At 60.2% G+C, this 27,525-nt stretch overlaps 5 protein-coding genes across 20 annotated transcripts in view; 1 reads left to right on the top strand and 4 right to left on the bottom strand.

Moving 5' to 3' along the window:
* Window positions 1–89: 89 nt before the first annotated feature.
* Window positions 90–9,440, bottom strand: ARCN1 (archain 1). The gene is made up of 10 exons (XM_042800483.1): window positions 9,334–9,440; window positions 7,628–7,891; window positions 6,778–6,957; window positions 6,329–6,534; window positions 5,601–5,762; window positions 4,719–4,884; window positions 3,272–3,419; window positions 2,848–2,956; window positions 2,481–2,685; window positions 90–1,889 (listed from the first exon to the last, which is right to left on the bottom strand). The coding sequence occupies exons 1-10, from the start codon at window positions 9,334–9,336 to the stop codon at window positions 1,800–1,802; spliced, it is 1,533 nt and encodes a 510-aa protein (XP_042656417.1). The 5' UTR covers window positions 9,337–9,440; the 3' UTR covers window positions 90–1,799.
* Window positions 9,441–9,577: 137 nt separating this feature from the next.
* On the top strand, window positions 9,578–14,111 carry IFT46 (intraflagellar transport 46). Of its 2 annotated transcripts, none has more exons than XM_042800485.1 (10): window positions 9,578–9,621; window positions 9,696–10,093; window positions 10,769–10,843; window positions 10,953–11,046; window positions 11,457–11,585; window positions 12,014–12,132; window positions 12,524–12,590; window positions 12,874–12,934; window positions 13,217–13,302; window positions 13,683–14,111. In XM_042800485.1, the coding sequence occupies exons 1-10, from the start codon at window positions 9,598–9,600 to the stop codon at window positions 13,776–13,778; spliced, it is 1,149 nt and encodes a 382-aa protein (XP_042656419.1). In that variant the 5' UTR covers window positions 9,578–9,597; the 3' UTR covers window positions 13,779–14,111. The 2 variants fall into 2 exon arrangements, with proteins under 2 accessions (XP_042656419.1, XP_042656418.1); XM_042800484.1 differs by having other exon boundaries at window positions 12,011–12,132.
* A 139-nt stretch (window positions 14,112–14,250) lies between these two features.
* On the bottom strand, window positions 14,251–16,769 carry TMEM25 (transmembrane protein 25). 14 transcript variants are annotated; one of them, XM_042800475.1, is made up of 7 exons: window positions 16,227–16,769; window positions 15,860–16,144; window positions 15,336–15,626; window positions 14,984–15,253; window positions 14,821–14,925; window positions 14,627–14,742; window positions 14,251–14,474 (listed from the first exon to the last, which is right to left on the bottom strand). In XM_042800475.1, the coding sequence occupies exons 1-6, from the start codon at window positions 16,684–16,686 to the stop codon at window positions 14,669–14,671; spliced, it is 1,485 nt and encodes a 494-aa protein (XP_042656409.1). In that variant the 5' UTR covers window positions 16,687–16,769; the 3' UTR covers window positions 14,251–14,474; window positions 14,627–14,668. The 14 variants fall into 14 exon arrangements, with proteins under 14 accessions (XP_042656409.1, XP_042656408.1, XP_042656404.1 ...); XM_042800474.1 differs by having other exon boundaries at window positions 14,826–14,925; XM_042800470.1 differs by having other exon boundaries at window positions 14,251–14,430; window positions 14,826–14,925.
* A 51-nt stretch (window positions 16,770–16,820) lies between these two features.
* Window positions 16,821–18,174, bottom strand: TTC36 (tetratricopeptide repeat domain 36). Of its 2 annotated transcripts, XM_042800487.1 has the most exons (3): window positions 17,742–18,174; window positions 17,358–17,546; window positions 16,821–17,260 (listed from the first exon to the last, which is right to left on the bottom strand). In XM_042800487.1, exons 1-3 carry the CDS (start codon window positions 17,857–17,859, stop codon window positions 16,992–16,994), a joined length of 576 nt encoding a protein of 191 aa, XP_042656421.1. In that variant the 5' UTR covers window positions 17,860–18,174; the 3' UTR covers window positions 16,821–16,991. The 2 variants fall into 2 exon arrangements, with proteins under 2 accessions (XP_042656421.1, XP_042656420.1); XM_042800486.1 differs by having other exon boundaries at window positions 17,358–18,174.
* Window positions 18,175–22,066: 3,892 nt separating this feature from the next.
* KMT2A (lysine methyltransferase 2A) overlaps window positions 22,067–27,525 on the bottom strand; it is a 48,200-nt gene continuing 42,741 nt past the window's right edge. The window contains exons 28-36 of the mRNA XM_042800593.1: window positions 26,833–26,913; window positions 26,237–26,301; window positions 25,683–25,853; window positions 24,910–24,984; window positions 24,427–24,601; window positions 23,911–24,018; window positions 23,393–23,476; window positions 22,869–22,998; window positions 22,067–22,480 (exon numbers count right to left, since the gene is read on the bottom strand). Coding sequence (XP_042656527.1) covers window positions 22,205–22,480; window positions 22,869–22,998; window positions 23,393–23,476; window positions 23,911–24,018; window positions 24,427–24,601; window positions 24,910–24,984; window positions 25,683–25,853; window positions 26,237–26,301; window positions 26,833–26,913 — 1,165 coding nt within the window. The 3' untranslated portion in view covers window positions 22,067–22,204. The remainder of the gene's footprint in view (window positions 22,481–22,868; window positions 22,999–23,392; window positions 23,477–23,910; window positions 24,019–24,426; window positions 24,602–24,909; window positions 24,985–25,682; window positions 25,854–26,236; window positions 26,302–26,832; window positions 26,914–27,525) is intronic.

Here is a 27,525-nt window from a genome sequence, read left to right as displayed (position 1 = left end):
CGGAGGGGCGGGGGGACGGGCCCGGCCCGGCCCGAGGCTGCTCCGCCCGCCGGCCCCTCTCCCGCAGGACCCCACGACCCTCAGGCGGCTCCTTTGACAATACTCTTTATTTGATTAAAGACTTGGTATTCTCTGTGTACACTGGAATGTGCTCTATTCCCTAGGCCAGTATCGTACAGGGTTACAAAAAGGGATGGGGGGGGTGGAAATCTCAGCTCGGTTTAAATATTACCCTCCAACGAATTTAAGGGAAAAAAAAAACAAAACAAACAAACAAAACCCAAAACAAAGCCCCCGCGATGCTCAAACTAACCTCGACTCCATTTTAAAATCATACAGACAAGCCACTCTGGCACAGGACCGAGTTAACGGGGTTCGTCGCCTACTTCGCTAGGGACCAGGGTTGCTCTCCCGCCCTCCCGGGACACGGGGGAGGGCTGATTTTCTCTCGGGAGCCGCTGACGGAGGAGAGACCACGAACTTCTTTGGCAGAAGGCCCCAGGGGAACAGAGACACTCTACGCCAGGCGCTCTTGGGAGCACAGCACACGTGCTTTTAGGGGATTTGCTTTCCGTCCGCGTGCTCGGGTCCTACGGCTGCAGCGGGTGAGCTCCCCCCCAGCGCTCGCTGGCGGCCAGGGGAGCTTTGAGCCACCGCAGGGCCCCGACTCGGGCAGGTGAGATGAGTTGAGGGGAGCACAGACATGTGAGATGAGGCAAACATTGCCTGCGAGGCGGCAGGAGCAGGGACGGCTCTGGGGCTGCAGATACCACCCTGGGGTGCTGCTCGGACTCGGATCAGCCCCTCTGCGTTCTGAACGCCAGCATTTCCTCCTCCTCCTCCACCCGCAAGCACTGAGAAAGAGCGCGCGTTGAGGCCAGGTCCTGACAAACAGGCCGAGTAAGCCAGCCTCCACGGCCGCTCACAGGAGGCAGGCCCAGCCTTCATGCTCCCAAGACACTGAAAGGGCCCCAACAAGGACACACAGCTGGTTCTAACCTAATGGAAGCGCCTCCAAAGCCCGGCCCAAGAGCAGCTGCAGCAGACAGCGGGCCGGGGTGTGGGACAGTCCCTTGGGACCCTCTCCCCCCTTCAGCAGCAGCAGCAGCCCCAGCACCCGGAGCCGCAGCCGGTGCTGCCCCGCAGCCCTCTCCGAGCCGCAGAGGCGAGCCCAGGCCACCGCTGTACCCCGGGGCTGGAGAAGGCAGCGGCCGTGTGGGGCAAGAGGACCCAAGCCCTGAGTCCCTGTCCCGCCCCGGGCCCTCCCCGCCTTTGGAACCCAGGCCACCTTGCTCCATCTCTACCAGACGGAAGGGTCCAGAGAAGCAAGGTGCCCCCCGCACACGTTATCTTAGCGCCCGCTTTCTTCTACAGCAACGAGACTTGAAGGCAGAGGAGAGATTCAAAGGGCAGCACCAAGAACGGAACAGCATGTGACGCTTCAGAAAGGAAGCGAACCGTGTCTGGTAGGCTCTGGGACTGAGCTCCGGTCGTCTTCAGGGGAGAAGGGGACATGTCAAAGCCAGGTTCTCTGCGGAGATCTCGGTTTTTTTCTGCCGGCCGGTAAAAGTCTGCCAAAAAAATTTGTGGCCTTTCCCCCACGAGCATGTCAATTCTCTGCCAAAAATGTCTGTGACCCCGGAATGCTGCACACAGAGCCACACGTCTTAGCAGAAAGGGGGGCTGCGGCGTTCCCAACATTCAGAAGAAACTTCGGCCTCTCTCTCTTTTTTTTTTTTTTTTTTTTTTTTTTTTTTAAATTTAAAAATCTCTTCCTTTGTGATTTTCCACAGCTGGCATTACAGGATTTCGTATTTGTCCACCAGGAAGGTGGTTTCAGTAGAAAACCTTACAGGGCTGTTCCCGTCTACCTGGGTCACTTTGGTAACCTGCGGAGACAACAGGCAGAGTTAGCTCGGCCTCGAACGCCGCTCCCCACCACAGCTCAGCAGCGCTTTCTGGCGCCGGGACGGTCATGAGGACAGGACCAACCCAGTGCTTTCGAACGCCAAGTCAGCCCCGAAAGAACGATCTTTGTTCCCAGGAAACCTGAAAAGAGGGGAGTGGTTTCCTGCGGTAACCGTGCGTCTGCTGACAGCGGCCCGCGAGGAGTTAAGCGGCAGTCGCCAGCTACAGTTCAGTGGGGACAGACAGACAGTCATATGCCGCCAAGTGTTTTGGCCCGGAAGGCCGATGGGCTCTCTAACGAAGTCTGAGGAGAATTAACGATTACTCAGGCACGCAGGCACAACCGAAACCGCAGGCAAGCGGTGGGAAGCTGAAGTGACCAGGGCTGTCCGCCGGCACTCCCGAATCCAGCGAACACGGAGGCAACCCAACGCCGGCGCCTCAGCCCCCGCTGCGCGGGACGGCGGGGCCCACGCACCACAGCACGGCCATCTCCAGCCAGCGGATGACTGAGGCAGCTCGCGAGAGGCAAGAGCGACGCCACGCCTGCCGCGCGCCGGCAGCGACCATACCTGTATGTTGCAGTAATTCTTTTTGGAGACGAAGGAGACTTGCACTGGGAAGAAGTCGTTCGGCTGCCCTGCTATGCTGAACTCCAGGCTGCCGCTCTTGTTTTTGGCATCTATCACTGGCAGGCACCACTCGAGGAGATTCCTTCGGCTGTCGTGGCGATACTCGCCATCGATCTCCCCGATCACCGGGGCGCCGACACCAGACCTAGAGCAGGCAACGAGAAGCTGTAATACTTTACCTGCACGGAGCTAAGGAAACGCCTGCCCAGCCCGTCGCCTCGGCCAGAGCGGCAAACCGGAGGGGAAGGAACCGATGGGATCCAGGACGCGACGTGCTAGCGCTGCCCGGTCAAGGAGCGTTCCTTACGGCAAGGGGATGGTGATGATCACGTCGTTCAGCTCTAGGCTCTCCTCTTGCAACTCGTATTCAATGTTAACATCGCAGCTGTTCCCGCTTTCTGACGGCCAGCAGTTAACTGGGGGGCACAGAAACAGCACGCTAAACCACGCGGGCTTTCTACGCAGGACGGGCTTCCCAAAGATGCCGCGCTTTGAACGCGAAGTCATCCCCACGGCATTCCGACTTTACGAAAAGCCTTTTGTTTTCTTCACGAACGTGGCAGGAAACGCCCACCGCTGAGAACGGGTACGAACCGCGGGAAGACACACAGGATCTCCAACACCTGACCAGCTGCCCCGCTCCAGAGCCAGCCCGGCTGCTACAAGCCAGCAGCCCACGGACGAACAGCCGCCTCTTCTGCCCGAACCCCGAGACGCACGCTCGCACTCACTTGTCAGTGGAATGAAGGACTCTTCTGTGGTCTGCAACCTCCACTTCAGCACACCCACGTCGCTGTTAATAGGGAATGACTTCTCGGGGTTCTTCAAGCCAATCTGCGACTCTGCAGTGAAGAGCTTCTTGTCCACATTGGGGTGAGTCTGCAAGGGGAACATATGCCCAGGCTGTAACTCTGAGCCTGAGGAGAGAACCGTACGTAGGTAATGCGGGTTCGACTAAGACAGGCCTACGCATCCCAGAGCATTTCCCTTGCCAAAACACGCTTCGGTTTTGCTCCTTGCTGAGAAGCCCAACCGGAGCCCACCTGCCCATCACCCTGACAATGCCGCCCTGCTAAGAGGAATCCGCACCGCTGCCGGCGCGCCAGAGGCTCTGGCAACGCGTGTCCTGGGCCGATACCTACGGAACAACTTTGACAACTCTGAGACCACCCTGAAGACCCACGATGGACGTTTCCTCTTTAGGAAAAGGCAACCTGATGCTGCCAGAAGAGCGCCCTGAAGCCACAGAAATGCTACCTCCCTCAGCAGCCTCAACGCACATATGTATGTCAGCCGGCAAACTCCATTTACATATTCTCTCTTCACAACAGCGAGCACAAGCAGCGCTTAGGCGGCAGAGGATTTTTGCAAGTCAATGTTCCAAGTTACACTGGGAAGACAAGAGTCAGCACCGGGTTTGATCTCGTCTTCCACCGGAAGCGCCACGCGTGGGAACACTGGTAGGAACTCGCTCATGAGATGCGCTGATAAGGAACCTACTACTGCAGAAGCAGACCTGCAGCCAGCTACGCACAGAGGAGCTCCTGACGAGGAGGAGGAGGGAGCAAAGGAGCGTATCAAAGCAGCACAATCTCCAGGATCCGTAAGGCCGCACGAGCGAAGAGGGAGAAAGGGGAGGACGTATCTCTTAAGAATCTCCTGAGCTGCTATCGCCGACTGCAATCAAGGGCTCCAGCAATCATTGCAGACACAGCAGCCACACAAGCAGGACACAAGCGAGCCCAAGAAGAAACGGCTTCCTAGATTACTAATTAATTCCTCACTGGCACAGTGAGTTTACTCTAACACTCCCACTCGGCAACTGAAGCTCGCGTCGTATAAACAAGCACCGAGCAACAGAGCAGGCTGCTGCAAAATCCAGGTGAGATCAGACAGCATGCCAACATGCACTGCCGGACAGATAAGGCTCCGAGGGCAGGAAGGTAAGTGCACGAGATGGGATTTCTCAAGCGCACTTCAACCTCTTGAGCGTGAGCTGGCCCCGCATTTATGCTGCGGGAGTGTCTGCGGTGACTACTCCCATTTTCAAGGCGTTCGCCAAGAAGGCCTGAACAAGAACACGGGACACAGTAACCCTCTTGAGTTATTGCCAATATTTTGCCCCGGAGAGCAGCAAAAGCACGTTCAAAACAGCACGAGACACCAAACAGGCCTTACCTGTAGCTGCACTCCCCTCTTGTCTTCATTTTCAACATGCAGGCGAATCCGTGCAAACTTTTCATCGGAAATGTGCAGCATGATCATGCCATGCAGCTCCATGTTCTGCAACCCTCCATCACGGCCACAAGTCAAGGAAATTTTCTCCTCTATTTTCATGTGCACGCTAGACAGAGAGAAAAAGAGCAGGGGTATCAGGTTCCGCACCTGGCATCTAACAGGCAAGAGGAGAGATTAGCGCTCGGCAAGGACAGGCTACGTGTAACGGGCCGGTGTGCTCAGGAGCGTGATGGCCCTGAAGGGAACAGGGCCAACGGCCCGGCAGATGCTAACGCTGCTCCGACAGGTTAACCTGGGGACAGGCGGCTCCACAGAGGACAGTCCGCACCGGATGGCTGCCCCGATAAGCAGCAACGACACAGCACCTCGCCACGCTGTTCACTCACAACCCCTCTGCCGTACAGCAGCCTGGCTCACGGCACCGAAAGCTTCTCGCTCGCTACGTGTAAAATGAACCACGACCGTCTCCAGACTAAGCTGCAGGAAGGCAGGAAGCCTCTGTGTCCGGGAAACACAGAAACCAGCAGCTATTTGAAGGGGAAAAGGCACTGGAAAATTCCCGACTTCAGCAGAAGAACGGATGTATGTCCTACGTTAGTTAAGGCGATTCCTAATCGAACTAGCCATCTGCTTTTTTTTGCTGCTGAGCTTTCCAAGACTTTGCCCGCCAGCTTTTAAAGCGAGCAGGCCAAGTGAGCACACGGGACCTGAAGAGCAGCAAAAAGCCACTTCTCCCAAAAAGGGAAGCTAGCTCCCGAAGGAACACATGCACTGCAGGGAGCGCGGCGGCGGGACTGCTCTCAAGGCCAGGGCAATACCTACCTCTCCATGTTAACAGGAGGAGCGAGAACTTTGGCTGCTTCCGTAGAGCGTTTGCCGACAGAGGTCATGATATTTTCTCCTTCCGATTTCAGCTTGTCCACGAAGTTGTCCACCTCCTTCCCCTTAGCGCCAAGTTTCAGGGCTTTACTGGGACCTGAAGGCCTAAACAAAAGGCAGGAGGGTCTCCGCGTCAGCTCGTGACAACAGATCCCTACCTCCCTCAGTTATCCTCAAGTGTCGGAACTTGACCACCTTCACCTCTGCAGCCTTTCTGGGGGGAGAACACGCACGGAACCAACGACCTTACACGTAGGGTGCCAAGTTAAAATTTCAATCTGGATTCTGTTCCGGGTATCGCCAGTAGCTCGGACCCTTTTTTCTCATTCAAAATGAGAAGCCCGTGGCTCAGCAAAGACTCCAGAGACTGCGGGATGTGCTACTGTGGTACACGGCACAGACGCTCCTCAACAATAAAACAAGGCGGCTCTCGAGAATACGCAGCATACACCAGCTCACGAGCTGCCACATTAAAGGCCTGGAGCCAACACAGGCAGATTGGGCAAGCTTGGGGGAAGCTTTACAGTGGCGTGAGAACGTCTAACCTGCACGGTAAACGAACGGGAGGGCCGCGCAGACCAAGAACCCGTGCTCGAGCGCCGGGAGCTGGGCATGCGGGTTCAGCCACGACCGGCCCCGAGGCACGCACGCTCCCTGCCGTACACACCCACCTGGCAGGCGCTGGTGCCACTTTGGGCTTCTCCGTCTCAATGATGGTCTCCGTGATCATTGCTGCCGTTGTGCCCCCAGACACGGCCGAGCTACCAAAGCCACCGAAACCGGGTGCCTTTTTGCCTTGTCTCTCCGCGTCCCTCCTAGCCTGCTGCAATTCCTTCGCTTTGCGGCGCATCTCAGCTTTCGCCTCGCGTTCCTGAGTCTGAAGCGAAAGAGAAAAGGCTGATAAAGCTTTGCAATCTCAACCTTGTTCTGCACTGGAACTAAGCGCATCGGCCCATAAACCCTTCGCGAAGGAAAAGGAAACCGAAGAGGGGCATTTCGTCCACGGAGAAACTAAATAATTTTGCGACCCCCATCCAAGTGGAGTAACCCTTCCGGATAAGAAAACCCGCGTTCCCCGGACAGGGGACCTCGTACCCGGCCCGCGGTTATTCCCGCTCACCTCTCGGACTGCTCGGAACACCTTTTCTTCATGTGAGTCCATCTCCGTGAAGGTCCGAATCTGTGCCAGATTTACATTCTCACGGTAGCCCAGGGCAACGATTTCATCAAAGGCAAAGATCAGGTCGAAGCAGTGTTCAGAGATCTCATTCTCCTCCAGGGCTCGGCAATATTCAGGGATCTAGTTGGGGGAAAACACTTTAAAGGAGCATCCGGAGACAATACCGTGTAAACGCTTCCTTTCTACTGTCCCCAGACCGCAGCTGTGCCAGACCCTCCAGAAGACCCGTGCCGCCCCGTGAAGCTGCTCTTCAGAACTTTACACTGTTATCAACTTGTGGAAAACCAACCAGATGAAGCGTTGCTGCTATTAGCTCCTCTACACCAAAACACACAGACAGCCTCCTAGCTGAGTTGTAACACTAACTCAGAGGAACCTAAAAAACGCAAACCGAGGCCGGTGAGTTTCCTGAAGATCCTTTGGTTGCACGAAGACGGCTGCACAAACTCACAAGTGAGAAACGCATGTACTCTGAGAAACTGCTGTGCTTCTAACACTGACACGCTGCACTGTCACGCTGGTTTTAGAAGGAATAGGGGCGCTACCTTAAGAACACAGAGAACACGTAATGCTGAAGTTACAATCGTCCCTTTGGTCTCCCCCCCAGCTGAACTGCAAGCGAGGACGTTTTAACGGGCAGTTCAAAAATACCACGGAAACTGTAAGGCTTCCTTCCAGGTCGGGAAGAGCCTCTGGGAAGTCAGGCTGCCGGGTGGAGGCAGTCAGCACGTCAGCGCCAGCTCGCCACCAGGTTCCCTCACAAGGGCTGCACTCAGCGACAGATCCTTACCACTCTAGAGAAGAGTCGGAGTGTTTCGAGGTCTTCCAGGATGTTGCTGTTCTTGGTGGTGATCAGCACCATGTAGAGCTTCTCCATCGGCTGATAGACGTACCGCACGCTCTCCGTTTCCACAAAAGTGTGCTGCTTCCCTGTGTTCATCAGCTTCGGGAAAGCCGCCAGCAGCCCCTCGATGCGGGTCCGCGTCATCTCCACGAACTGCCGGGAGACAATGGCCTTCCCCGCCTTTGTGCAGACGGCTGCTGCCAACAGCACCTGCGGAGAGGGCGAGCGCTGCCTAGCCGGGCCTCGCGCACCGCGCAGCCCCGGCGAGCCCGGCGCGACACGACTCGCTCACAGAAAGGATCACTTCCAACTGTGTTTCACCTCCACACGTACCCCACGGTCCATTTTCCTTAAACGGGACTTCAAGCCTTTTCCTGTGACCAGCAGCAGGACCGGAATGACACGAAGAGCAGAGCCACCTCTGCTTTTCTCTCTCCAGCCCCCTTTCTGTTCCCGTGCGATCTGAACGAGAGCTCCCAGCGCTCCCGTCAGCCGAACGTGGCGGATCAGCCCGTTCCTGCACACGCAGGGCTGTTACAACCCACCCGCCCAAACGTTCTCAGCGAGGCTCTAGGCGATCGAGTTTTCTGTCAGCCTGGCGCCGGGTCACAACCGAACGCAGGAATGTTGTAAAATGTGACACTTCTTCCCCATGCCACATTTACAGTAAAGCCAGGCTAGTAATATATCGGCAGCTCTATTCCTCACAGCCCACGGACGACTCTCCTGGGCATTTCAGAGATGTTATCGCACCGACAATAAAAAGGTAGCAAGGCAATTGCCAGCCTACGTTTTCTCACCCTCCCAGAGTGCCAAGACTTCCTCCTGGCGTTTCGCTCTCGTGGATCAGCTTCTTAATTAACTGTGTCTGAATGAGGCCGTTCCTCCACTTAAGATCTGCTCAATCCCCAGCCTCTGTTATTCACAGGCAAGTACCAGACGCTCTCAAACACAGAGCGGTTTCAGGTCCCGCCTCAGCCCCAGGTTGACAGCGCTCCGTGTGTGCCTCGACAGGAGTGCCAGGCTCTTTCGGGGCCGCCCAGGGGCCCTGCGCCTGGACAGCTCGGAGACAAGCGTACACGCTCAAGTCCTCCCAGGTCAGGAATACACACTCGCTCTCCGTAAGCCCTCCCCAAAAGCACTCAGAGCACGGTGCACCGGGCGGCACCGAGGATCCCCGCTGCGCCTCGAGCACGCAGCTCTGCTCTTCCAGCCTTTGCTGGCCCACGCCGCCGTCTGGCGATGCTGGCGACCGGCAACAAGGCGCAGGGGTGGCTCGGAGGGGGACACCTCGCAACTCCCCACCGCCGCGGCAGCAGCTGGCCGTCCCCCGCGTCTCCCTGCACCCCCCGAGCGACCTCTACTGCGGGCGCAGCGCGGCCCGCGGCCACCGGCCCTGCGGCGGAGGAGGCGCCGCGGCTCCGCAAGCGCTGCCCCGCTCGCCCCGGAGGCGGGCGGGGACCCCCCGAGGGCTGCCCGGCCGCCAGGCCCAGCTCTCCGGGCGGCTGACGAACCTGCCCCAGCGCCCGGCACACGGAGGCCCGCGCCCGGGCCTGGGCGGGCGGCGGGCCGAGGGGCCGGGGACAGGCGGCGGGGCCGGCCCCGGCGCCGCCGCCCAGCCCCGCCGAGGCGGGCGGCGAGCCGGCCCTTACCATGGCGGCGGCGGCGGCGGCGGCGGCGCTGGGCCGGGCGCTCGGTCCCTCCGCGCTCCGCGTCCCCGCGGGCAGCCCCACAAGATGGCGGCGCCGAGCCACGTCCCCAGCCGGAAGCGCCGTCACGCACGGCGCGCGGGGAGGGGCGGGGCGAGGCGGGGCGGCGGCCGCCAGCCCTCCTCCTCGCCGCCAGGGGCCGCCCCGGCGGGCCGGGCCGCTCTAGCCGGGCGGGTCGCCATGGCGACGGCGGCGCGGCGGGGCGGCATGGCGGCGCGGCGGGCGCTGGAGGTGAGGGCGGCGAGGCGGGGAGGAAGGCCGGCGCCCGGCCGGCACCCTCCGCTCACAGCGCCTCTCTGCCTTAGACCCGCCTGGTCGAGAACCAGCCGTACGACGAGAGCCTGGACCTGCCGGAGACCGAGGAAGCGGGGGAGGCGGCGGGGAGGCCGGCCGCGGCCCGGCCCCGCGGCTCCCGTCGGCCGGGGCTGCCCGGGTCTAGCGGCGGCGCGGCCGATCGCAGCAGCGAGGAGGAGGAGGAGGAGGAGGAGGAGAAGGAGAAGGAGGGCGGCGGGGGGAAGGTAGGCGCGGGGCCGGCCCGGCGGGGCGCGGTCCCGCTCGCCCAGGAGAAGCCGGCGGCCCGCTCGGCCCCCGCCGCCGCCCTCAGCGAGGACGACGAGGACTCGGAGGACTCGGAGGACTCGGGTTCCTCGGAGAGCGACTCGGAGGACGACGACTCGGAGGAGCAGGAGGCCGCGCTGGAGGGGTGAGCGGTGCTGCCAGCCCCGGGAGCCCGGCCACGGTGCCGAGCGGGTGCCGCACGGGCCCTCGGGGCTCCGCTGCGGGGGCCCCGCGCCCCCAGAACAGGCAGCCCCCTCCTCCTCGCGCTCAGGAAAAAGGGGTTCCTCGGCGTGCCCAACGGCAGGCACCCCGGGCAGCACCTCGGGCAGCCCCGTGCCCTGCTGGGCTGTTCCCGGGGGAGCTGGGAGCAACCCGTGGTGTCAGCCAGCCCCCGTCTCAGCCCCAGCCCCGAGCTGGCAGCGGAGGGCTGAGAAGGAGAGAGGACGCCGCACACGCGTCGTTCCTCTCCTGCTACTCCTTCTCCTTTTCCACCTTTTTCAACTCCAAGTCCGTTACTAAACGGCCGAGCTGCCATCCCAGCCCTGCCGTTGTGCCGCGCGCTTACCCGCCTGTTGACATCCCCGCTACAAGTCTTTCTGATCCCAAGGAACTGTCCGTCCCTCAAGTGCTTTTTTTGGCTAGGGGGCCCCAGGCGAAACAGAGCCCGGTAGTGTTTTTCCTGTGCGAGAAGTCTTTTTAACAGGGGACTTAGTACCTGGCATTTCGGCTGCCTTCGCCGGTGTCTCGCGCAGCTGGGTCCCTGTTCCTGCTTGTGCAGAGCCACGTTAATCTCTGCCCAAGTATCTCTTCCTTTCTTTAGCGACTTCAATCTAGCCGATTATGACTACCTGCCGGTATCTTCTGAAATCAAAGAACTCTTTGAGTACATCAAGAGGTGGGTGGAAGTTTTAGCCGCATCCCAGGTCTCCCTTGTGTCAGTTAGCCTGGCAAGTTTCGCAGGACAGTTTGGAGTCACCCGCTCTGGGGCGTGGGGTTTTTTCCAGGTACACTCCCAAAGCAATAGAGATCGAACACAAGCTGCAGCCTTTCATTCCAGACTTTATTCCTGCAGTGGGAGACATCGATGCGTTCCTGAAGGTAGAGTTGCCTCGAGGTTCCTTCGCATGCCCTGCCGCGCGAGCCAGACCAGAACACGCATCGGTGTGAGGGGGGGCAGCGGGGCTGAACAGCCCCGGGGTGGCCGGGCCGTCCCACAGCCCCGCGTGCCCTGGCCCTGCGCTGCCAGAGAGAACGTCCAGGAGACCGGGGAAACTGCCCTGGGTGGCTCCGTCGCCTCTCAAACAGCACAGAGGTTGTTTGGAGCAAGGGCTGTGTTTTCCCTCAGCCGACAACCTCGTGCTTTTCAGGTCGCCCTGTACTCGTGAGAACACGCCCACCAGTTCCTTCTGGGGTCTGATTTTTAAACCGCGGGGAGGCTCCCTACCAAGTAGCCCCAACTTCCCCCGCTCTGGCCGCCCGCAGAAGACAGGGTCTCTGGTTGCCTGCAGGTTCCCCGCCCCGATGGCAAGCCCGATAACCTCGGCCTGCTGGTGCTGGACGAGCCGTCGACCAAGCAGTCGGACCCCACCGTGCTCTCTCTTTGGCTGACAGAGAACTCCAAGCAGCACAACATCACAGTGAGTCAGGGAGAGGGAGGTCGCACCGGCTTAGCAAAAGCATTGCGTTTTACTCTTGCTTCTCTCTCTGTGACTACAGAGTTGCAGCACAGTTGGTAACTTGGCTTGAAAAGCATAAGGAACGAACCTTTTCCTGTAACCCGTAGCTTTAAACTGCGAGGGGTCCAAGCCTTGCTTTGGGCAAGTCTGGGTACCGTGGACTTTGGATCCGTTTCCTCCAGGCGACACTTTTTTTCCCTTTTGGTTGTCACGGCCTGGTTTTGCTCAGCGTTTGGTTCGCCAGCTGCTGTGCTTTCTGCAGACATCAGTTGGTATAGTTCAGCTAGGGAAGAGAACGTGCACGGGCAATCAGGAGCAAACACAGGGTTCGCCAAAAAGCCCCCAAACAGCAGAAAATGCCTCCGGCTTTATGTCTTTCTTCGTAGCAGCAGATAAAAGTGAAGAGTTTGGAGAATGCAGAGAAGAACCCCAAAGCCATTGGCAACTGGATTGAAAGCATCAGCGAGCTGCACCGCTGCAAACCTCCTGCCACGGTCCATTACAGCAGGTGAGCTGTTACATGCGCTCTCCTTCGCGCACGCTCGTCCGGCGCCAGCTCAGCTCCGTGGGCACCAAAGCTGAGTGAAACTGTCAGGATCTCTCTGAGAGGGAGAAGACGAGCTGCTTTTCAGGGTAGTCCTACTGTGCAGGACGCTCCGTTTCCCTCTCTGCGCTTCTCTTTCCCTTCATGCCTTGAATGGGTTTAACAGCTAGCACGCAGAACTGGCAATTTAGCAAGGTTAGGCTTGTTTGGGTAAATAAAAAGAGACCCTCGGCGGACGTGCAGCTTGCTCTCCGTGGGTTGGAACGGCGGCTGTCCCCTTCACAGCAGTCTGGCAGTAGGAAGCCGCTTCAGCCGGGCGTGCTCCTGCGGCTTCTGTTCTTCTCTGCCCCGGCAGGCCAATGCCCGACATCGAGACCCTGATGCAGGAATGGTCGCCGGAATTTGAGGAGCTCTTGGGAAAGGTGTGTTGGCCGACTCAGAAGTCGTTGCCTCAGGGCGTGGGGTTAGAACCCGTCCTCCGCAGGAGGAGCTGGGCTCCTGCTCTATTTTGAGCTCTTTGCCCGCAGCCCAGCCCCTTGGGGTTGGTTCCTCGCTTACCGTTTCTCCCTTGCCCGAAGAGGGGAAGCAGCCCAATGCCCGAACGCCCGGCCGCTGCCCCGGCGGCCTCCGTGCTCGGCCCGAGATCGGCGCGTGGCCTCCAGCTCTGGCTGTTCGGGAGCCGAGCTGACGCCCCGTCTGTTCCAGGTGGGCCTCCCGACGGCGGAGATGAGCTGCGACCTGGCCGAGTACGTCGACGTGATTTGCGGTAAGCCGGGGAGGCTGCGCTGCAGACGCAGGCGTGCTGCCGGCCTGGCACCGTCTCGCTTGAGGCGAGAGACCCTTGGGCGCCGGCTCAGCCCCGGGCAGTCGGGGGCGTTCGCCGCTGCCCTCGGTAGGAAGCGGGCTCCCGTGCTGCGGGCGCCTGCGGTCTTCGATGGGTGAAGACCCAGCTGATGGTGGGCAGGGGGAGGCCCAGCCTTGACCTACAGCACCCAGCGCAGGGCGGTGCTGCCCGGACGCCCTCACGCGCCTGTGCTCTCCCTCGTAGCCATTCTGGACATCCCCGTGTACAAGAGTCGGATCCAGCCTCTGCATGTCCTCTTCTCCCTCTACTCGGAGTTCAAGAACTCGCAGGTATACAACTCCAGAGAGGCGCTGCTTTCCCAGCTGGAGGCACTGCAAAGCTCCTCTCCTTGCCGAGGCCTCTGCTGTCCCACGGGTGCTTGCAAAGGGCTGCCAGGCCACGGTAAAGGGCTCCACAGAACGTCTGCTAAGCTCCCGGTTTCCCCAGCACCTCAGCATTTCACAAGGAGCCGCCCGTGTGCCACAAGGCAGGGGTGCCGCGTTGTCCAACAGGCCGGCAGAAGCCCGGATGGCTTTTCCCTCCAAAGTCAGGGCGACTGCTGGGCACGCAGCTCACGCAGAGCCAGAAGCGGCTGGCGTTTTCAGACGCGCGGGTGCGCTCTGATGAGCGAGCGTTGGGTGGCCGCGCTAACACGTTCCTTCCCCTGCAGCATTTCAAGCCCCTGGCTGATGGGAAGAAGGGCGGGAGCCCGCCATCCAACCCACCTTCACAAGCGGCAGATGCGGAAGTCTTAAGCTTTCCTTGAGGCTTCGTGCTAAGCCCTCGCCGCCTGGATCAGCGTCTGCTGCTGGGCTGTGGGATTTGAGCCCAGCGGCCTGCGAAGGCGCTCACGGCGCCGGAGGAGCCTCCCTGGTTTTACAGACACGGCTGCGCTGCTCTGCCTTCACGCACCAGGACTGTACTCATCACGGTTCCTGCAGAAGCTGCCTAATTGCTCTCTCTTTGACTTCTTCCCGAGCACTTCAGCACTAAACCAGCTCGCCCCAGTGACAGGCTCCCTGGGCCGAGCAGAGGCTCCTGCGGCACACGCTACGAGCGCCAGAGCAAGTGGAAATAAATCCCGTGCTCGGACACCGCTCTTCGGTCTGCGCAGTGTGTTCCAAGGTCTGATCCGGGGATCACGAATCTCCTCTGCCCCGTAGTATTGAGCCTCTTTTTCTATTCTCAGGCCCCTTAGCTGCTGCCGAGGAGAAATAACCGGCGCGGCACCACACAGATTGCTTGACTGACGTTTATTGCTGTCGGGACAACCCTCTGCAGCCCCTGCCCACCCGTCTGCCGCGGCTCTGGCGGGGGCGGAGGGGATCACGCAGCAAGCAGGCTGCGAATCTGCTAAAGCGAGGCTGGTGCTTGGCCGTACCCTGGGAGGAATCGCAGCGCGAGCAGCTTGGCAGAGCCTGGCTATGAACAGCTTTCATGCGTTCTCTTTATAATAGCCTGCCTGTCTAAGTGCGCAGGCTACGTGGAAACACGCCCCGGCTACCGGTGCGGCTACCGTCACCTGCGGCGCGCAGCTTTACCGCACAGCGGGGGTCTGCTCGGCGCCCCCCGCCCGGCCCAGCCTCCGCAGCTTCTCCAGAGGCCGGTACGTACCTGGCGCCGGGCAGCCCTCCCTCAGGGGCACCACGCCGCGTCTCACAGCCAGATCTCGTCGCTGCTCACGCTCGGCACTTTGTAGATGCGCCCGGACAGTGGGAGCTGGATGAAACCTGTGGCACAAAGACCGGGGAGGTCGGCGTGCCCGCCGCACAGCTTTCCGGGCCGCGCACCCACCCGCACCCCCTCACCGAGCTTGCTGAGGACCAGGGAGTTCCCTATGGCGGGCAGAGCGCTCTCCTCCCCTCCGGCACTGGCTCCCACCTCATCGGGGGAAGCTGTGGGGAAGGAAAGGCCTGAGAGCCGGGACACTGACCCCTCGCTCCGGCGGGACCCGTGGCTCCGGGGCCTCACCTCCAGCCGCCTGCTCGAGGTCGCCGAGGCGCAGGTCGGGCGGCAGGGAGCGGGTCTGGCGGGGCAGGCGCGGGGGCTCGGAGCGGCTGCAACGGGAGCACCGGCTGAGCGGGCTGCTCTCTCCCGCTCGGCCCTTACCTGGCTCCGGCGCGGGCCGGCGGCACGCCAGGCAGGCAGCGCAGGAGCCCAGGCTAAGCAGGGCGCCCAGGGCCAGGGCCGCTCCGACGGCAACACCCAGGAGGGGCAGCTCCACGCGGGAATCCAGCAGACCTGCACGGGCAGCGTGGCCCGCTCAGCACCCCTCCGTGGGGCTGCTGCTCCGCGCCCCCCCCCCCCCCCCCCCAGCACCTACCTGGGGGCAGGAGGGAAGCGGTGGTGACGCCCACGCTGTTGGCAGCACTGATGGAGAAGTTGCTGGCCGCCCCGTCGAGGTGGACGCGGAGCGAGTGGTTGGCCAGCCCCGGGTAGCGCGTGGCACCCAGGAGAAGGACCTCGGAGGCGTTGGCCATCACGCGCCCATCCTGGTCCACCCAGGTGACGCTGGCGGGCGGGTTGGCTTGCACCAGCACAAAGAGCACCAGGACGAGCCCAGCGCCCTCGACCTCCTGGTAGCGGGCATCTGCCCGCAGGATCTCTGGCTTATCTGGGCAACAAACACAGGCAGTGAGACAGGCAGGAGGGACGGGGGCAGCACAGCCAGGAGCAGGATTTGTCTCGCCCGGAGCGCTCGTCAGCCGCGTTTGCACAGGACTGATGATGTGCTGCCCTGCTCCGGCCGCGCTGGGCGCAGGCCGCGGTCCCGCTCCGGCCGGGCAGCGGCCCCACGTGCCCTCCCCGCACCTCCGGCCGGGGCAGGGCCGGCACCGCGGACCTTACACTGCACGTCGAGGAGGACAGAGGCGTTGTAGGTCTCACCGGAGGCCGGGTCCGTCAGGGAGCAGTTGAGCTCGCGGTCGGTGCGCCGGGCGGTGAGGGTGAGGGTGCTGGCGGTGCCCGCGGCCGAGCAGTTTGCCTCCTGCCTCCGGCCGTCGAGGTACCACAGCAGCGCGGCCCCGGGGGCCGGCCGCGGGGCCCGGCAGGTGAAGGCACGGCTCTCCTCCTCCCGCAGCGCGCACACCGCCAGCGGCTGCCCGTTGATGGTGGGGCCCGGCTCCCCCGGCCCTGACGGAGAGCCCGCCGCCCGTCAGAGCCGCAGCGGGGTCCCGCTGCCGGAGCCGTGCGCCGGACCCCGCCACAGCCTCACCTGCCGAGCAGAGCACCGGGAGGCCGAGCAGCAGCAGCAGGCGGGCAAGGGCAGCCCCCGGCCAGGCCCCGGGGCGCCCCTGGGCGCACCGGCCGCGCTCAGCACCGGGAGGGCGGCGGCGGGAGCAGTGACGCGGGGCCATCCCTGTGCCGGGCCGCCGGCACCCCCGCCCGCAGCAGGGCTGGAAGCTGCGGCCGGGCTGCCCCTTACCTGGAGCGCGGCCGCTGCCGCGCCCGGCCCGGCCCGCAGTGCAGCTCTGCGCCTGGGCCCCGGCGCCGCGGCGAGCACCCCCCGAGCGGCCGCCTTCCCCCAGCGGGGCCGGTGCTGCGCGCAGCCGCTCCTGCTGCCCGGCTGGCCCCGAGCACGGCGCCGACGCGCACGGGTGGCCCCAGACTCCGCCCCACACCCCCCCCCCCCCGCCCCCAGCCAGGGCAGGGATGGAGGTCCCCGTGCCTCCCATCTCCCCGCTTCAGCACCGGGGGGGCTCAGCCCAGCCCCGCGCCCACGGGCCCCCCCCCCCCCGTCTCAGGGAGGGCTGTGCACGCACGGGAAGAACGCCGCAGCTGCCTGCAACACCACAAGCGGAGCCCGAGCGCCAGGGACACGGGGCGGTTTATTGGGGGCGGAGCAGAGCCAGAGCACTTTCCGTCCCCGGCTGTCAGCCAAGAGGAGGAGATCCAGGAGCTCCAGCGCTGGCGGTGGACTTTCTGCAGGGGCCAGGACGTGCCCGCCCCACGCGCTACCTCGCCCTTTCTCCTGCCCGGCTCACTCGCTCCCGGGGCCGCCGGGGTTGCGCAGCCGCCCCAGCATCTCGCTGAGCATCTGGTTGCAGAGCGCCGAGTAGGGGTTCAGCAGCGCCAGCTGCCGCCGGGCGAAGGCGCTGCCCAGCCGCGCCGCCCGCTCCAAGTCCCGCCGGGCATCCTCGTCCCGAGCTTGCAGCCGGTGGATCAGGCCGCGCTGCACGAAGCTCTGGCAGGCGGCACGGCCGCGGCCCCGGCTCAGGCGGATCGCGGCCTCCAGGTCCCGCAGGGCGCCTGGCCCGGCGGGAGGGAGGCGTCAGGGCGGGCTGGGGGTGTCCCCCCCCCCCCCCCCCCCCCGCCCCGCATCGGCCACACCGGTGCTGCTGCTCACCTGCCACGTCCCCCCGCAGCCGCAGGGCCTGGGCCCGGTTGTTGTAGGCAGAGGCGCGCTCGGGCAGCAGGCGGATGGCCTCGCCGAACCTCTCCAGGGCCGCGCTCACGTCTCCCGACTCGGCGGCGGACACGCCCTGCAGCTCCAGGTCCCGCACCTGCTCCAGCACCTCGGGCGCGAAGGCTCCTCCTGCGGCGGCGCGACGGGAGCCCCGGGGGTCGGGGGGGGGGGGGGCCGCCCCCGTGCCCACCCCGCACCCCGCTGCCCCGGGTGGGCACCGCCCCGGGGTCTGGGCTCTGCTCCCGGCCCGCGCCCCCCCTGCCCCCGCCCGCCCGCCGGCAGCGCAGGGAACCGGCTGCCGCCCCCACCGCAGCCTCGCCTCACCTTCCTCCTGCGCGTCCTCCTCCTCCTCCTCCTCCTCGTCCAGCCCAGGGATATCCCCAAAGGGGGTGCTGGGGTTAAAGATGGTCTGCAGGACGGCCCTGTCGTTCGCCGTGGCCATGGTGCCCCCGGGGCCCCGCGGGCAGGTTAATGTTCACCCCGCGGGCACCGCGTGTCCCCCCCCCCCCCGGCCCCGTCCCGTCCTATCCCGGGCGGGGCACCGGCCCCGCCGCTTCCCGGGGGCACCGGCCCCGCCGGCTGAGCCGCCGCGTCCCACGGCGCCACGGGGCAAGCGGCTCCTCTACCTCAAGAAGAAATCGAGAGCAGCCCTCTGCAGCAATAAACTTGACATGTTTATTAATTAAACTATCACTTAAATAAAAAAAAGTGCATAGAAAATAAACATGTTTAAAAACTCCTTTGTTTTTTTTTTGTGGTTTTTGGTTTTTTTTTTTTTTTTTACAACTATGTACACTTTTTTATTTTTACATTCAGTCTTTTGCAGAGCTTTCAGCATTTTTTTAAACTATTAAAGTATTTCCTTCTTCCCTGTGACAGGGAGTTAACACTGATGTACTTTAGACACGTTTCCTCTTTTTTTTTTTTTTTTTTAAAAAAAGAAAACCAAACAACCAGAAGCTTGGAAGAACACAAGAAAAAAAAAAAAAAAAAAAAAGAGATTTGTTATACATGATAAGTTGTCAAGAAATGTATTTCTAGAACATAACCTTGCCTTTGCAGAGCTTTTATTTTTTTTTGCCTTTTTTTTTTTTTTTGAAACAATTATTCACCTACCTGTATTTACTAAAGAGACTGTTAAGTTCAATAAAAGAAACACCACAAGTATAGTTCTCGGCTGATAGACAAAGCTACTGTACCTCGTTAAAAAGATACCAGGAAAGCACAGAGCACATTTTTTTTTTCCCTATATGCAGGTGGTACCCCAACATTCATAACCAAAACGAGAGGAAGAAAAGGAAGAAACCAAGTTGTACAAGTACTGACTGGTAACACGAAGGGCCGGGAAAGGCCGAGCCGCCCGCGCCCCGGGAGCTGCCGGCCCGGCGGGAACGCGCGGCGGGGCTTTCCCGGCTGTCGGTAGCAACTGTAACACAATCCTTATCTATAGTGTTAAGAGAAGTAAAAGCCATGGACCGATACTGAACTAGGCTTCATTACACGGTGCATTACTATATTAGTTCCTATATATATCGTATTTATAGTTATAAAAAAAAAAACTCGTGAGTGTCGAGAGTGGACCAGTAGTATGGGTTTGGATGGCATGATTCTGCACGAAGACCGTCTCGCTGAAGAACCTGGTATTGCTTTGAAATGAAAGAAAACCAGAAAGAAAAGATACCCAGCCCTTTGCAATGACCCGCTTTTCCTTTAAAAAAAACCCACGTCGCTTTGTACAAAGAAATTTAAACGCCCTAAGTTTCCTTTTTTTTTTTTTTTTTTTTTTTTTTTTTCTCTCTCTCCTTCTTCTTCTTCTTCAGTATTTTCAGATTCCGTGATCTGCGTCAGTCCTTATAAAATATACATTCATACACGGGGCAGCTGCGCCGCGCTGGCCGCCGGCCCGGGCAGAGCGGGGCCGCGGGGCGGGTGGCCCCCGCACTCGCCGCCGCTCGCCCTGGCGCGCTCCCCGGCGGTACGGACAGGGCCACCGGCCACGGCGGCTCCCGCCGAGGCAGCCGCGACGGCTGTAGCAGCAAAGCGGACGAGCCAGCCGGACCCGCGGGAGGAGAGGCGCCTGGCGCTGGGTTCTCGGGGGGCTGCCACGGCACGCCGCGCCCCCCGGCCCTCCTCCTCCCCGCCGTGGGGTGGCTTTGGGCAGGGCGTCCCAGCCGGAGCCCCCTCCCGCAGCCCGGCGGCTGGGCGGACGCGCTTGCCGGGGAAGACGCTCGTCCTCCCTCGGCGGGAGGCGGCGGCAGCGCGGGCGGGGGAAGCCGCGGCGGAGCTGCGCTACTCGGACGGAGCCGGGGGCTTCGCCGAGGCGAGGGCTGTTCCCCGGCGCTGCCGCCAGACGGGGGGAAGGAGGAGGAGCGCGGGCGGCGGTGCGCGGGGCCGCCAGCCCCCGGGCACGCTCTCTCGGGCCTGCTCGGGGTATGTGCGTTCCCAAACTGTCAGTGCATCAAATCGTCTCAGTCACAAAGGCAGCGTCGGCCTGACTTTGCTTCCAAGGGTTACCGCCAGGTCATCGTCACACAGTGCAATAGCGAGAGGAAACCGGCGGTTTCCGACCCTCCGAGCGCGAGGGAGAGGCGCGGGGGCCCGGCGGGTGCGGATTTGGGGGGCTTTGGGGGGCTCCACGGCGAGCACCGGGCGCCCCTGTCCCTGCCCTGGCGACGGCCGACACCGTTCCCGAGCGGCCCTGCAACCCGCCGGCTCCCGCGGCGGCTGCCGATCTACCCGCGGGGACAGCTTGGAAAAGCGCGGGCGCTTCCCGCGTTCCCTCCTCCACGGAAAAACTCCTCCACCTCCACCAGAGGGGCTGCGGAATGAGGCGCGGGCCCCGGCGCAGCCTCCCAGCAAAAGAGGGATGGAGGGCCAGGCCTCCCTCCTCCTTTCTCCTCCATTCTCCTTCCTGAGTGCCCGCGGGATGGTGGCGGGGCACGGCCGAATCACGCCTCCTGCCCGGGGGCAGGGACGGTCCTTCAGACAGAGTCACACTCCTCCTACGCTTGGCGATTCTCCCTCCCGCCCCCACCCTGACGGGTAAATAAAGTTTAAGGTCCAGCCGAACCTCCTGGAAACAGGTACTGAAGTCAAAAAGGCAGAACAAGAGTGAAAAATAAAAAGAACGCGTACCCCGCCCCCCACTCTGGAGAAAGGATCAGACTGTGTCCAGCCAGGTATGTCCTACAACCGTCCTATGAAAATAAAAAAATCATTAAAAAGAGCTTCTCTTAAATTAGGATAATACCACTGTTTAAAAAGCCTCGTCATAAGTGCTTTCCCCTATGAAGTGCTTCTCATAGAAAAATATACAAAATATATTTACATTTATAAAACCTTAAATACTAAACTGTAAACAGAACAGAGTAAAATCCAATGTCGTCACTTGTTAGGCTTGGGGCTCTTCACTTCTTTCCCTCTGTCTTTGTTTTGGAGGCGCAGAGCGGACCCGACCGGGAGGAGGACTCACGCTACTTCAGCAAGGGCCATAGTGTCTTTCGATCTGCTTACCCACCGGCCCGGTTCCTCAGCCCCAGCAATTTCGGCCCTGCCAACCGCTCAGTTCTTTCCCGCGCGTTTCCGGATGCCGCGCGGCGCAGACGAGGCTGCTTAGTGTTTGGCCTGGCCTTAGCAGCGGCCTTCTGCTCCGTTCGGTGCCTCTTGCCGCGCCTTTCGGGGCCGGGGACGCGACTACACCCGCGGGACGGCAGGCGCCTGCCCACCGTCGCCGCTCTGACCCCCCCCCCCCCGGCCCGGGGACCCCCTGCCGGGGGGCTGGGCAGAGCGGCTCCCGCCGGAGCCCCCGCACCAGCCCTTCCCAGCTCCCGCCCTACGGCCGAACGCGGCGACCCCGGCGCCCTCTCCCCGTCCCTCGGCCCAGCACCTTCGGCTCGCCGGGCAGGGGCCGGGGAGGAAGCTGGTGCCGCCGCTGGGGCCGGGGAGAGGACTGCTTCCCTCCTGCCAAGCCAGAGAGGGCGGGCGCTGCCCCGCCGAAGCCTTCGCCCGCGCACTGCCAGCACCACGACCGTTGGCACAAGCCCTCCCTTCCCTGCCAAAGCGCGCCAGGAATCCCCCTGCGCTCAGGCAGGGACGTCGGAGCGAAGCGCTAGCCAAACCCTCCTCGCCCTAGTCGCGGGCTGCTCCCTTCCCGGCCCTGCTGGACGCGCCCCGCCAGGGCAGGCCCACGCCACGCCGCCGCGCCACAGCCGAGAGTCTGGCAGACACACAGCACGAGGCAGCACCGAGGCGCGCGCGCGGCCCCCGGGGCGGCGGGTTGGAAGGGCGCAGCCTCTCTCCCTGGCGGGAAAGCTCACACAAGCCCCGTGCCACCAGACGTGTGGCACAGCCCTCCGATGAGGAGGGGAGCACCACCTTCAGCGCTGAGCCCAGAGACGGAGAGGGGCAGCGGGACGGGAGCCACGGTCGCTCCCCCACGCTCGGGCCTGGCCCGACCTCCCCTCCCCTCTCCCGCTCGTCAGCCCCACGTCGAGAAACAAATACGGGGGGCGGGGGGGGGGGGGCGGGAAAATGAGAACAGCAAAACCATAATCACGCTGAGGATCTTCTCCAGTCGCCCGTGTCTTTCACGAGGGTAAGTGTGCGCATGCGAGACATGGAGATGTGGACTCTGACAGTGAAACAGCCGCCAGTCGGGTCCCTGAGCCCAGCCGATCTTCACTCCCGGCTCCGGCCTCGCCGCCCCGTCCGAGCGGCCGGGGAGGGACTCGCGCGAAGCTTCGGTTCGCCCCAGGCCCTTCAGGGCTCACTTGCAGCTGGCGGAAGCTCTAGTTTAAAAACTTCCTGCACTTCTTGGCGCCGCAGTTACAGGGCAGTTTGTTGCTGGCGTCTTCGATGGGGAACTTGTAGTCGTACGTGAGCTCTTCCCCTCGGTAGATTTTGCGCATGGCGAAGATGACGATGTGCTTCTGGCCATCGATGTTGATGACCCGGGAGTAGCAGTTGGGCTCGCAGGAGTGATTGATGAAGCGGGCCGCGTTCCCGTGCATGGTGGCGTCCACCACCTCGGAGTCGTCAATGCGGAACATGTAGCAACCGATCCCCTACGCGAGGAGGACAGAAAGGGGGTCGGCTCAGGGGGCTGAAGACAGAGCCGCCCTCCTCGCAGGCCGCCCGGCTCACGGCGGCGAGCAGAGGGCAGTCAAGCCCCTACGAGTATCTGCAACCTCTCTTCACGAGCTCCCGCGCAAATCGTTAAATCGTTCGCTCCCCGCGCGCTCTGGATCTGCGGCACCGAGACCCTTCCCAGCCCGCGCGAGGAAAGCGGCGGCGCCCCTCGAGCTCCGGCGAGAAGGGACCCACCCCGCAGAGCCTGCGACCCCAGCTCACGCTGTCCCTAGCGCAGCTTCCGCACGAGCCCGCCCCACCTCCTCACCCACGTCCTAGTTCTCCCCAACTCTTTAAGACCTTCTACCGAAGCCCAGAACTCACCTTACTGTCGTAGTATTTCTCTCGTTTGTCAGTGAGGATGGAGCGAATGACATTGCCTGAATATTCGATCACCATCTCACCTGCGTCGATGTTCCTTTTGCAGAACAGGCCCCGGCCGTGGATGGGAGACCTGAAAAAGCGACGAGGTAAGCGACCCTTTCAAACGACACGAGCGAAGCTCGGGAACGTCAGACTGCAAACGCTGCAGGAAGCAGCTTAAGCCTTCCAGGGAAGCACTGCCGTAGCCTTGCTCTTCCGCCACGTAACGCTAATGAGAGCAGCACCAGGCCTCTCCCCCGGGCTCCCGAGCGCACGCCTCAGCTGTCACCAAGGCAGGCCAGCAAGGAAGAAGCGGCTGGTGCGGAGGATTACTTTGCAAAGCCGTAACTCGGGCGGGGAGGAGGAGGAGGGGAAAAAACCCAAAGCTGCTTTTCCCCCTCAACTCTGCAGTCTGACTTCACAGCAGGTTTCCAGTTCTCGCCCCCCTCTGTCCCAGAGGCAGCGGTACCAGAGCCAAACCGTACCTGTAGACACCGACTGCCTCCTTGGAGGTCTTCTTCAAGTGTCGGAAGCGCATGGGCATTGGCAGATCCATACTAGTTGCCCTCCTAAAACAAAGAGACGCCGCTGAGTGATGAGCTTTATTTGAGAGTCCGGGCCACCCACCACCTGGCAAACGTTCCAAGATACAGTAACTGAGACGCTCTGTCACTGCAGGCCACCGAGAGCACAATCAGCATTAATTCAGTGGTTTGACAGAAACGGGACAGACCGTTTCCTCCCCTTTCTGCCCAAATTCTCATCAGATTGGCTTCCCTTAGCAAGGAAAAGAAACACTGCAGGGAAGACCGCTCTGGTGGGCACCTTCAGCTGTCCCTTCTCTCGCTACTGCAGGAGTCTCCTCGATATTCGCTAACGCTCGGCAGCTTCCCAGTTTGCAAAGCCACCTCCAAGAGCACAGCGCACCACCAAGCCCGACCAGCTCGTCTTAACGCCACAGCGTTATTTTCCCCTTGGACCCTTTATAAACCCTGCTGCGTACCGGGCCGATTTCAGCTGTACTTCCTCCTCTTCCTCGTCATTTGGGTTGTATTCTGGTGGCTGCCGGTGCTTAGAAGCCAAGAAGTTAAACATATCAAACGCAGATTTCCTGCAATTTAAAGAGACCAGAGAAAGTTTGGTTCCTGGACTGAGAAGAAACATGTGGTTGCCACGACAGTTGGACAGGTTCACTGCTTTACACCTTCTCCAGCCTGTCCTCTCCCCTAAAGCCTCCTGCGCCTCAGGTACCACACAACAGTTCCAGAGAACTGTCAATAGCAGCCGCCGCCGGCGCTGGGAAAACTTTGTTAAACAAAGGAACGGGCCACGGGGCGGCACAGAAAAATGTGCAGGCTCAGAAGATGCCGCGTGATCGATTTACACCTGAAAGCTGCTAACGTTTCTTTTTACCAGAGAGCTTTAGTGCCGCCGAGATCTGCTCCTTATGCCCCACCACGGAGCTAGGTAATTCAGCAAACGGGCCGTGAACCGTACCAATGACAATGCTCACACTTGCCTCAGGTGGACTTCAGCCCTAGCGGAGCCGTGTGGATTCAGAGGGGGTTCGTTGGCCTCCTCCGGCTTATGAAATCGGAATTTGTAGTTGTGGCAGTGCTTTGCGCCGTACAGTTGCTCAATCAGGAACACAACAGTATCGTGGATAATCCCCAGCATCCTCAAACCATTCACACCTGCACCAAGGGAGAGAGCGCAGCAAAAAAACCCAACTGAGAATGCCCACCTGGAGCAGGGGGACACAGCAGCTTGTTAAACGCAACCTGCGTGCTAGCTCGCCAGCGCCGCAGAGGCGCCGTATCAGCCAGTTCGCTCCCCATTAGGGTTTTCCATCATTTCATCGGGAAGAAATGATCCTCCATAAAGCAGTCAGCAGCTGAACCAAGGCTCTCCAGACTCCGAGCCCTAAGACGCGCGCAGAAAGATCTGCTTGCTCCCACGCGTTCAACAGCGTGGTAGAAATGACTGTGGCTCCAGGTATTACCTGCAAAAGACAGCTGCTTCAGGCGGGCATTGGAACGGGCTTCTTGAACTTTGTCAGTCAGTGACTTCCAGGCATCTGCGGTCACACAGACAGATGACAAGACAGTGAGAGAGGACCTGAGCGCGGGGCGCTGAGGGCTGCCAAGACAGGTGCCTCGCCACGCCTCTTACTGTGCCGCATCTCATCAGGTTTCCAGGGAAACCACACACCACCGGTAGACTCCTACCTATGCGGGCTGCTTCCTGACAAACACTCCTGTTTGAATAAGCTAGTCGGGCAATATGAAGATTGCATCCTTTCAGGGGCCATAAATCAGGATCCTTTCAGATCCGACTGCTTCCATCCTCTCCAAAATTCACTTTGGCATAAAGGGAAGCGAGCGTCTTCAGCGATCGGTTTGGAGGAAAAGGCTAGATGCCCTACTCTCTGATCCACGCTGACTATTTCTTGACAAAATAGGGTTCGGGACCATTGCTCCATTGATAAAATGGGACAGTGATTTAAAAAAAAAAAAACAAAAAACAAACACAAACCCAGAAAAACCCCAAACCAAAGCAACAAGCCACCGCCAGGCTTTTCCACTATAATCCAGGTATTATTGCTAGGAACGAGGACTGCTCTGCGGCACTAAGACAAGGTGGTTGCCTTTTTTTTTTTTTTTTTTTTTTTTTAATATCTATTAAAAACAGGAAGTAAGAGATCCTCAGAAGTCATAATGTTACTTCTCGCAAGGAAAGCTAAAACCAGTACAGCCCAAAACGCACAGTTCTCACCTTCAATGCTTTCGGCGCAGATTTGAAAACCATCATCACTAGAGATCTCAAAAACCAAACCTTTCTTTGGTTTCTTCTCACCAAGACACTCTTTCCTCTTTTGTTCTTGCTGAAGCCAAAACATAAGTGGGGAGCTGAAAGTGCTCTCCTCCTCCTCAAGAGCTTTCGAGCCTAGAGGACAGAAGCCAACACGAAGACGGGAATTGGGTAGAACAACGTTTTCTCCACTGGTTGTTCCGCAACTGAAAATTAATCAGTGACTTGCCTTTTGACCGGTAAATCGGTCCAAGAAAAACATCTAGACAGTGTTGTAGCAAGAGTGTGAAATCTCAGGTGCTGAAATTTCCACAAACTGAAAATAGAGACGTGACTATCTGTCCCGCATCTACTAAGGGCGAACAAACCTTTCCTCCCTTCACAGCAAGAATAACACGATTATTAGCTTCGAGATTTTTCCTGAGAGCACGAGACACACAAAAATCAAAACCGCGAGGGACTAAATTTCCCAGTCCCCGAGAATCCCACGACTCGGTGCTTTGGAAGAAACGCCATACCTGCATTCTCTTGCTCGTTTGTCGAGTTCTGTGTTGACTGAGGTTCTGGGAGGACTGCCGTTTGCCTTGGGAGAGAAGGAAGCGAACAGAGAAAACTATTTAACAACCTGCCTCATTACCTCACCAGCCCTGACCAGTCGTCCAGAACGTCTGGAGAACTAGACAGAGGTACGGGACCGTTTTTTCCAGATTGAATGTTCTAACATCAGCTCAACTGGACACAAACAAACAGAAAGCCTCTACTCAGTAGGGTTAATTTTTGAGCCATCTATCAGCCTGTGGGAGCGGTCTAATTCAAGACAGTCTGAATCCATTCTTTGCATTAGCCCCACTCAGTAACGAGGCGCACGCTAACAATGCGATCAGCCAACACCGTATGCGCAGTCATCTTCTCGGCAAGCAGGAAGCTTCTCAGAGCTACATGCAACTGAATTTAAACAAACGGCTCCATATTGCAACCAAACGGGACCGCTCGTTCCGGACTGAAAGCTCTCGAGATATTTTATCCAGCAAAGCAAGATTTCTCGCGTTTTCTGTATACATTTCCGCCGGCTCAAGCCAGCAGAACCTGATGGAAAGGCCTGTTTAATGCTTACCCTGCAGACTGGCCACACTGTTTCTGTGGTGGCTGATCCGCGCTTGCTGCATCCTGTGTATCTGCCTTCGTAGCAGGAGTCCTGGAACAAAAAGATTTAGGAACGTTCAGAATACCTGCCAAGCCATATGGGCCATAAAATGAGACTGGAAAGCAGTAACAGATCCACTGAGCGTCGCCACGAGCGCTTCGGCAGGACGACACAAGTAGTAAGGGCTGCTCCTGAGCTGTGAGGACCCAGATCACCCTTCCAGCACCACGACAGAATCAGGACTCGCACTTCAAGGGGACGGAGAAGCACGAGCCCAGGTGCACGGAAGAACACGCCTGAGCAACCCTCAGCGATGAGCTCAGGAGTCGGAAGGTGCACGGTGGAATGTGGACACAGCTACAGGAAACTCCTACAGACTCAAACAAATTGGCAAGTGTCAACAACACGCAAAAAAGCTGTTTTAAAAGGTCAGGCTGCCCGAAGTGTTTTGGATCCACGTTTCAAGAACCAGACTTATTAGACGACATTAGGATGATCAAGGAATTACACAAACGACGGGCAGTATTTCTCAGTTACCCGAGATGAACGCTACTGTCTTTTTGTACCAGCAACCGTTGCGGAGTGCCCTCTCACGCAGCCAGGGCCGAGGGTCAGCAGCGCAACGTCTTTGGTGAAAAGCGTAAGCGTTGGCCGTGTGACACT

Source organism: Tyto alba, unplaced genomic scaffold (genome assembly GCF_018691265.1).
Source record: "Tyto alba isolate M040663 unplaced genomic scaffold, T.alba_DEE_v4.0 Super-Scaffold_32, whole genome shotgun sequence".
NCBI lineage: Eukaryota > Metazoa > Chordata > Aves > Strigiformes > Tytonidae > Tyto > Tyto alba.
Note: the sequence above shows the minus strand (reverse complement) of the source record. Positions and strands in the feature narration are given on the sequence as shown.

What these genes read in the sequence shown, in the direction of transcription:
- TTC36 (XM_042800486.1), bottom strand. Translation starts at nt 17,859, where the DNA reads ATGGCCACGGCGAACGACAGGGCCGTCCTGCAGACCATCTTTAACCCC. An exon ending in GCTGCGGGGGGACGTGGCAG is followed by an intron (nt 17,261 to 17,357) that starts GTGAGCAGCAGC and finishes CCGCCGGGCCAG; the next exon opens with GCGCCCTGCGGGACCTGGAG.
- TMEM25 (XM_042800469.1), bottom strand. Translation starts at nt 16,686, where the DNA reads ATGGGAGGCACGGGGACCTCCATCCCTGCCCTGGCTGGGGGCGGGGGG. An exon ending in CCCGGTGCTCTGCTCGGCAG is followed by an intron (nt 16,145 to 16,226) that starts GTGAGGCTGTGG and finishes GCTCTCCGTCAG; the next exon opens with GGCCGGGGGAGCCGGGCCCC. An exon ending in CGCTTCCCTCCTGCCCCCAG is followed by an intron (nt 15,254 to 15,335) that starts GTAGGTGCTGGG and finishes CTGCCCGTGCAG; the next exon opens with GTCTGCTGGATTCCCGCGTG.
- IFT46 (XM_042800484.1), top strand. Translation starts at nt 9,598, where the DNA reads ATGGCGGCGCGGCGGGCGCTGGAG. An exon ending in CAGGAGGCCGCGCTGGAGGG is followed by an intron (nt 10,094 to 10,768) that starts GTGAGCGGTGCT and finishes TCCTTTCTTTAG; the next exon opens with CGACTTCAATCTAGCCGATT. An exon ending in GCCACGGTCCATTACAGCAG is followed by an intron (nt 12,133 to 12,523) that starts GTGAGCTGTTAC and finishes CTGCCCCGGCAG; the next exon opens with GCCAATGCCCGACATCGAGA.
- ARCN1 (XM_042800483.1), bottom strand. An exon ending in GTCCTTCATTCCACTGACAA is followed by an intron (nt 2,957 to 3,271) that starts GTGAGTGCGAGC and finishes TGTGCCCCCCAG; the next exon opens with TTAACTGCTGGCCGTCAGAA. An exon ending in AGAATTACTGCAACATACAG is followed by an intron (nt 1,890 to 2,480) that starts GTATGGTCGCTG and finishes TTGTCTCCGCAG; the next exon opens with GTTACCAAAGTGACCCAGGT.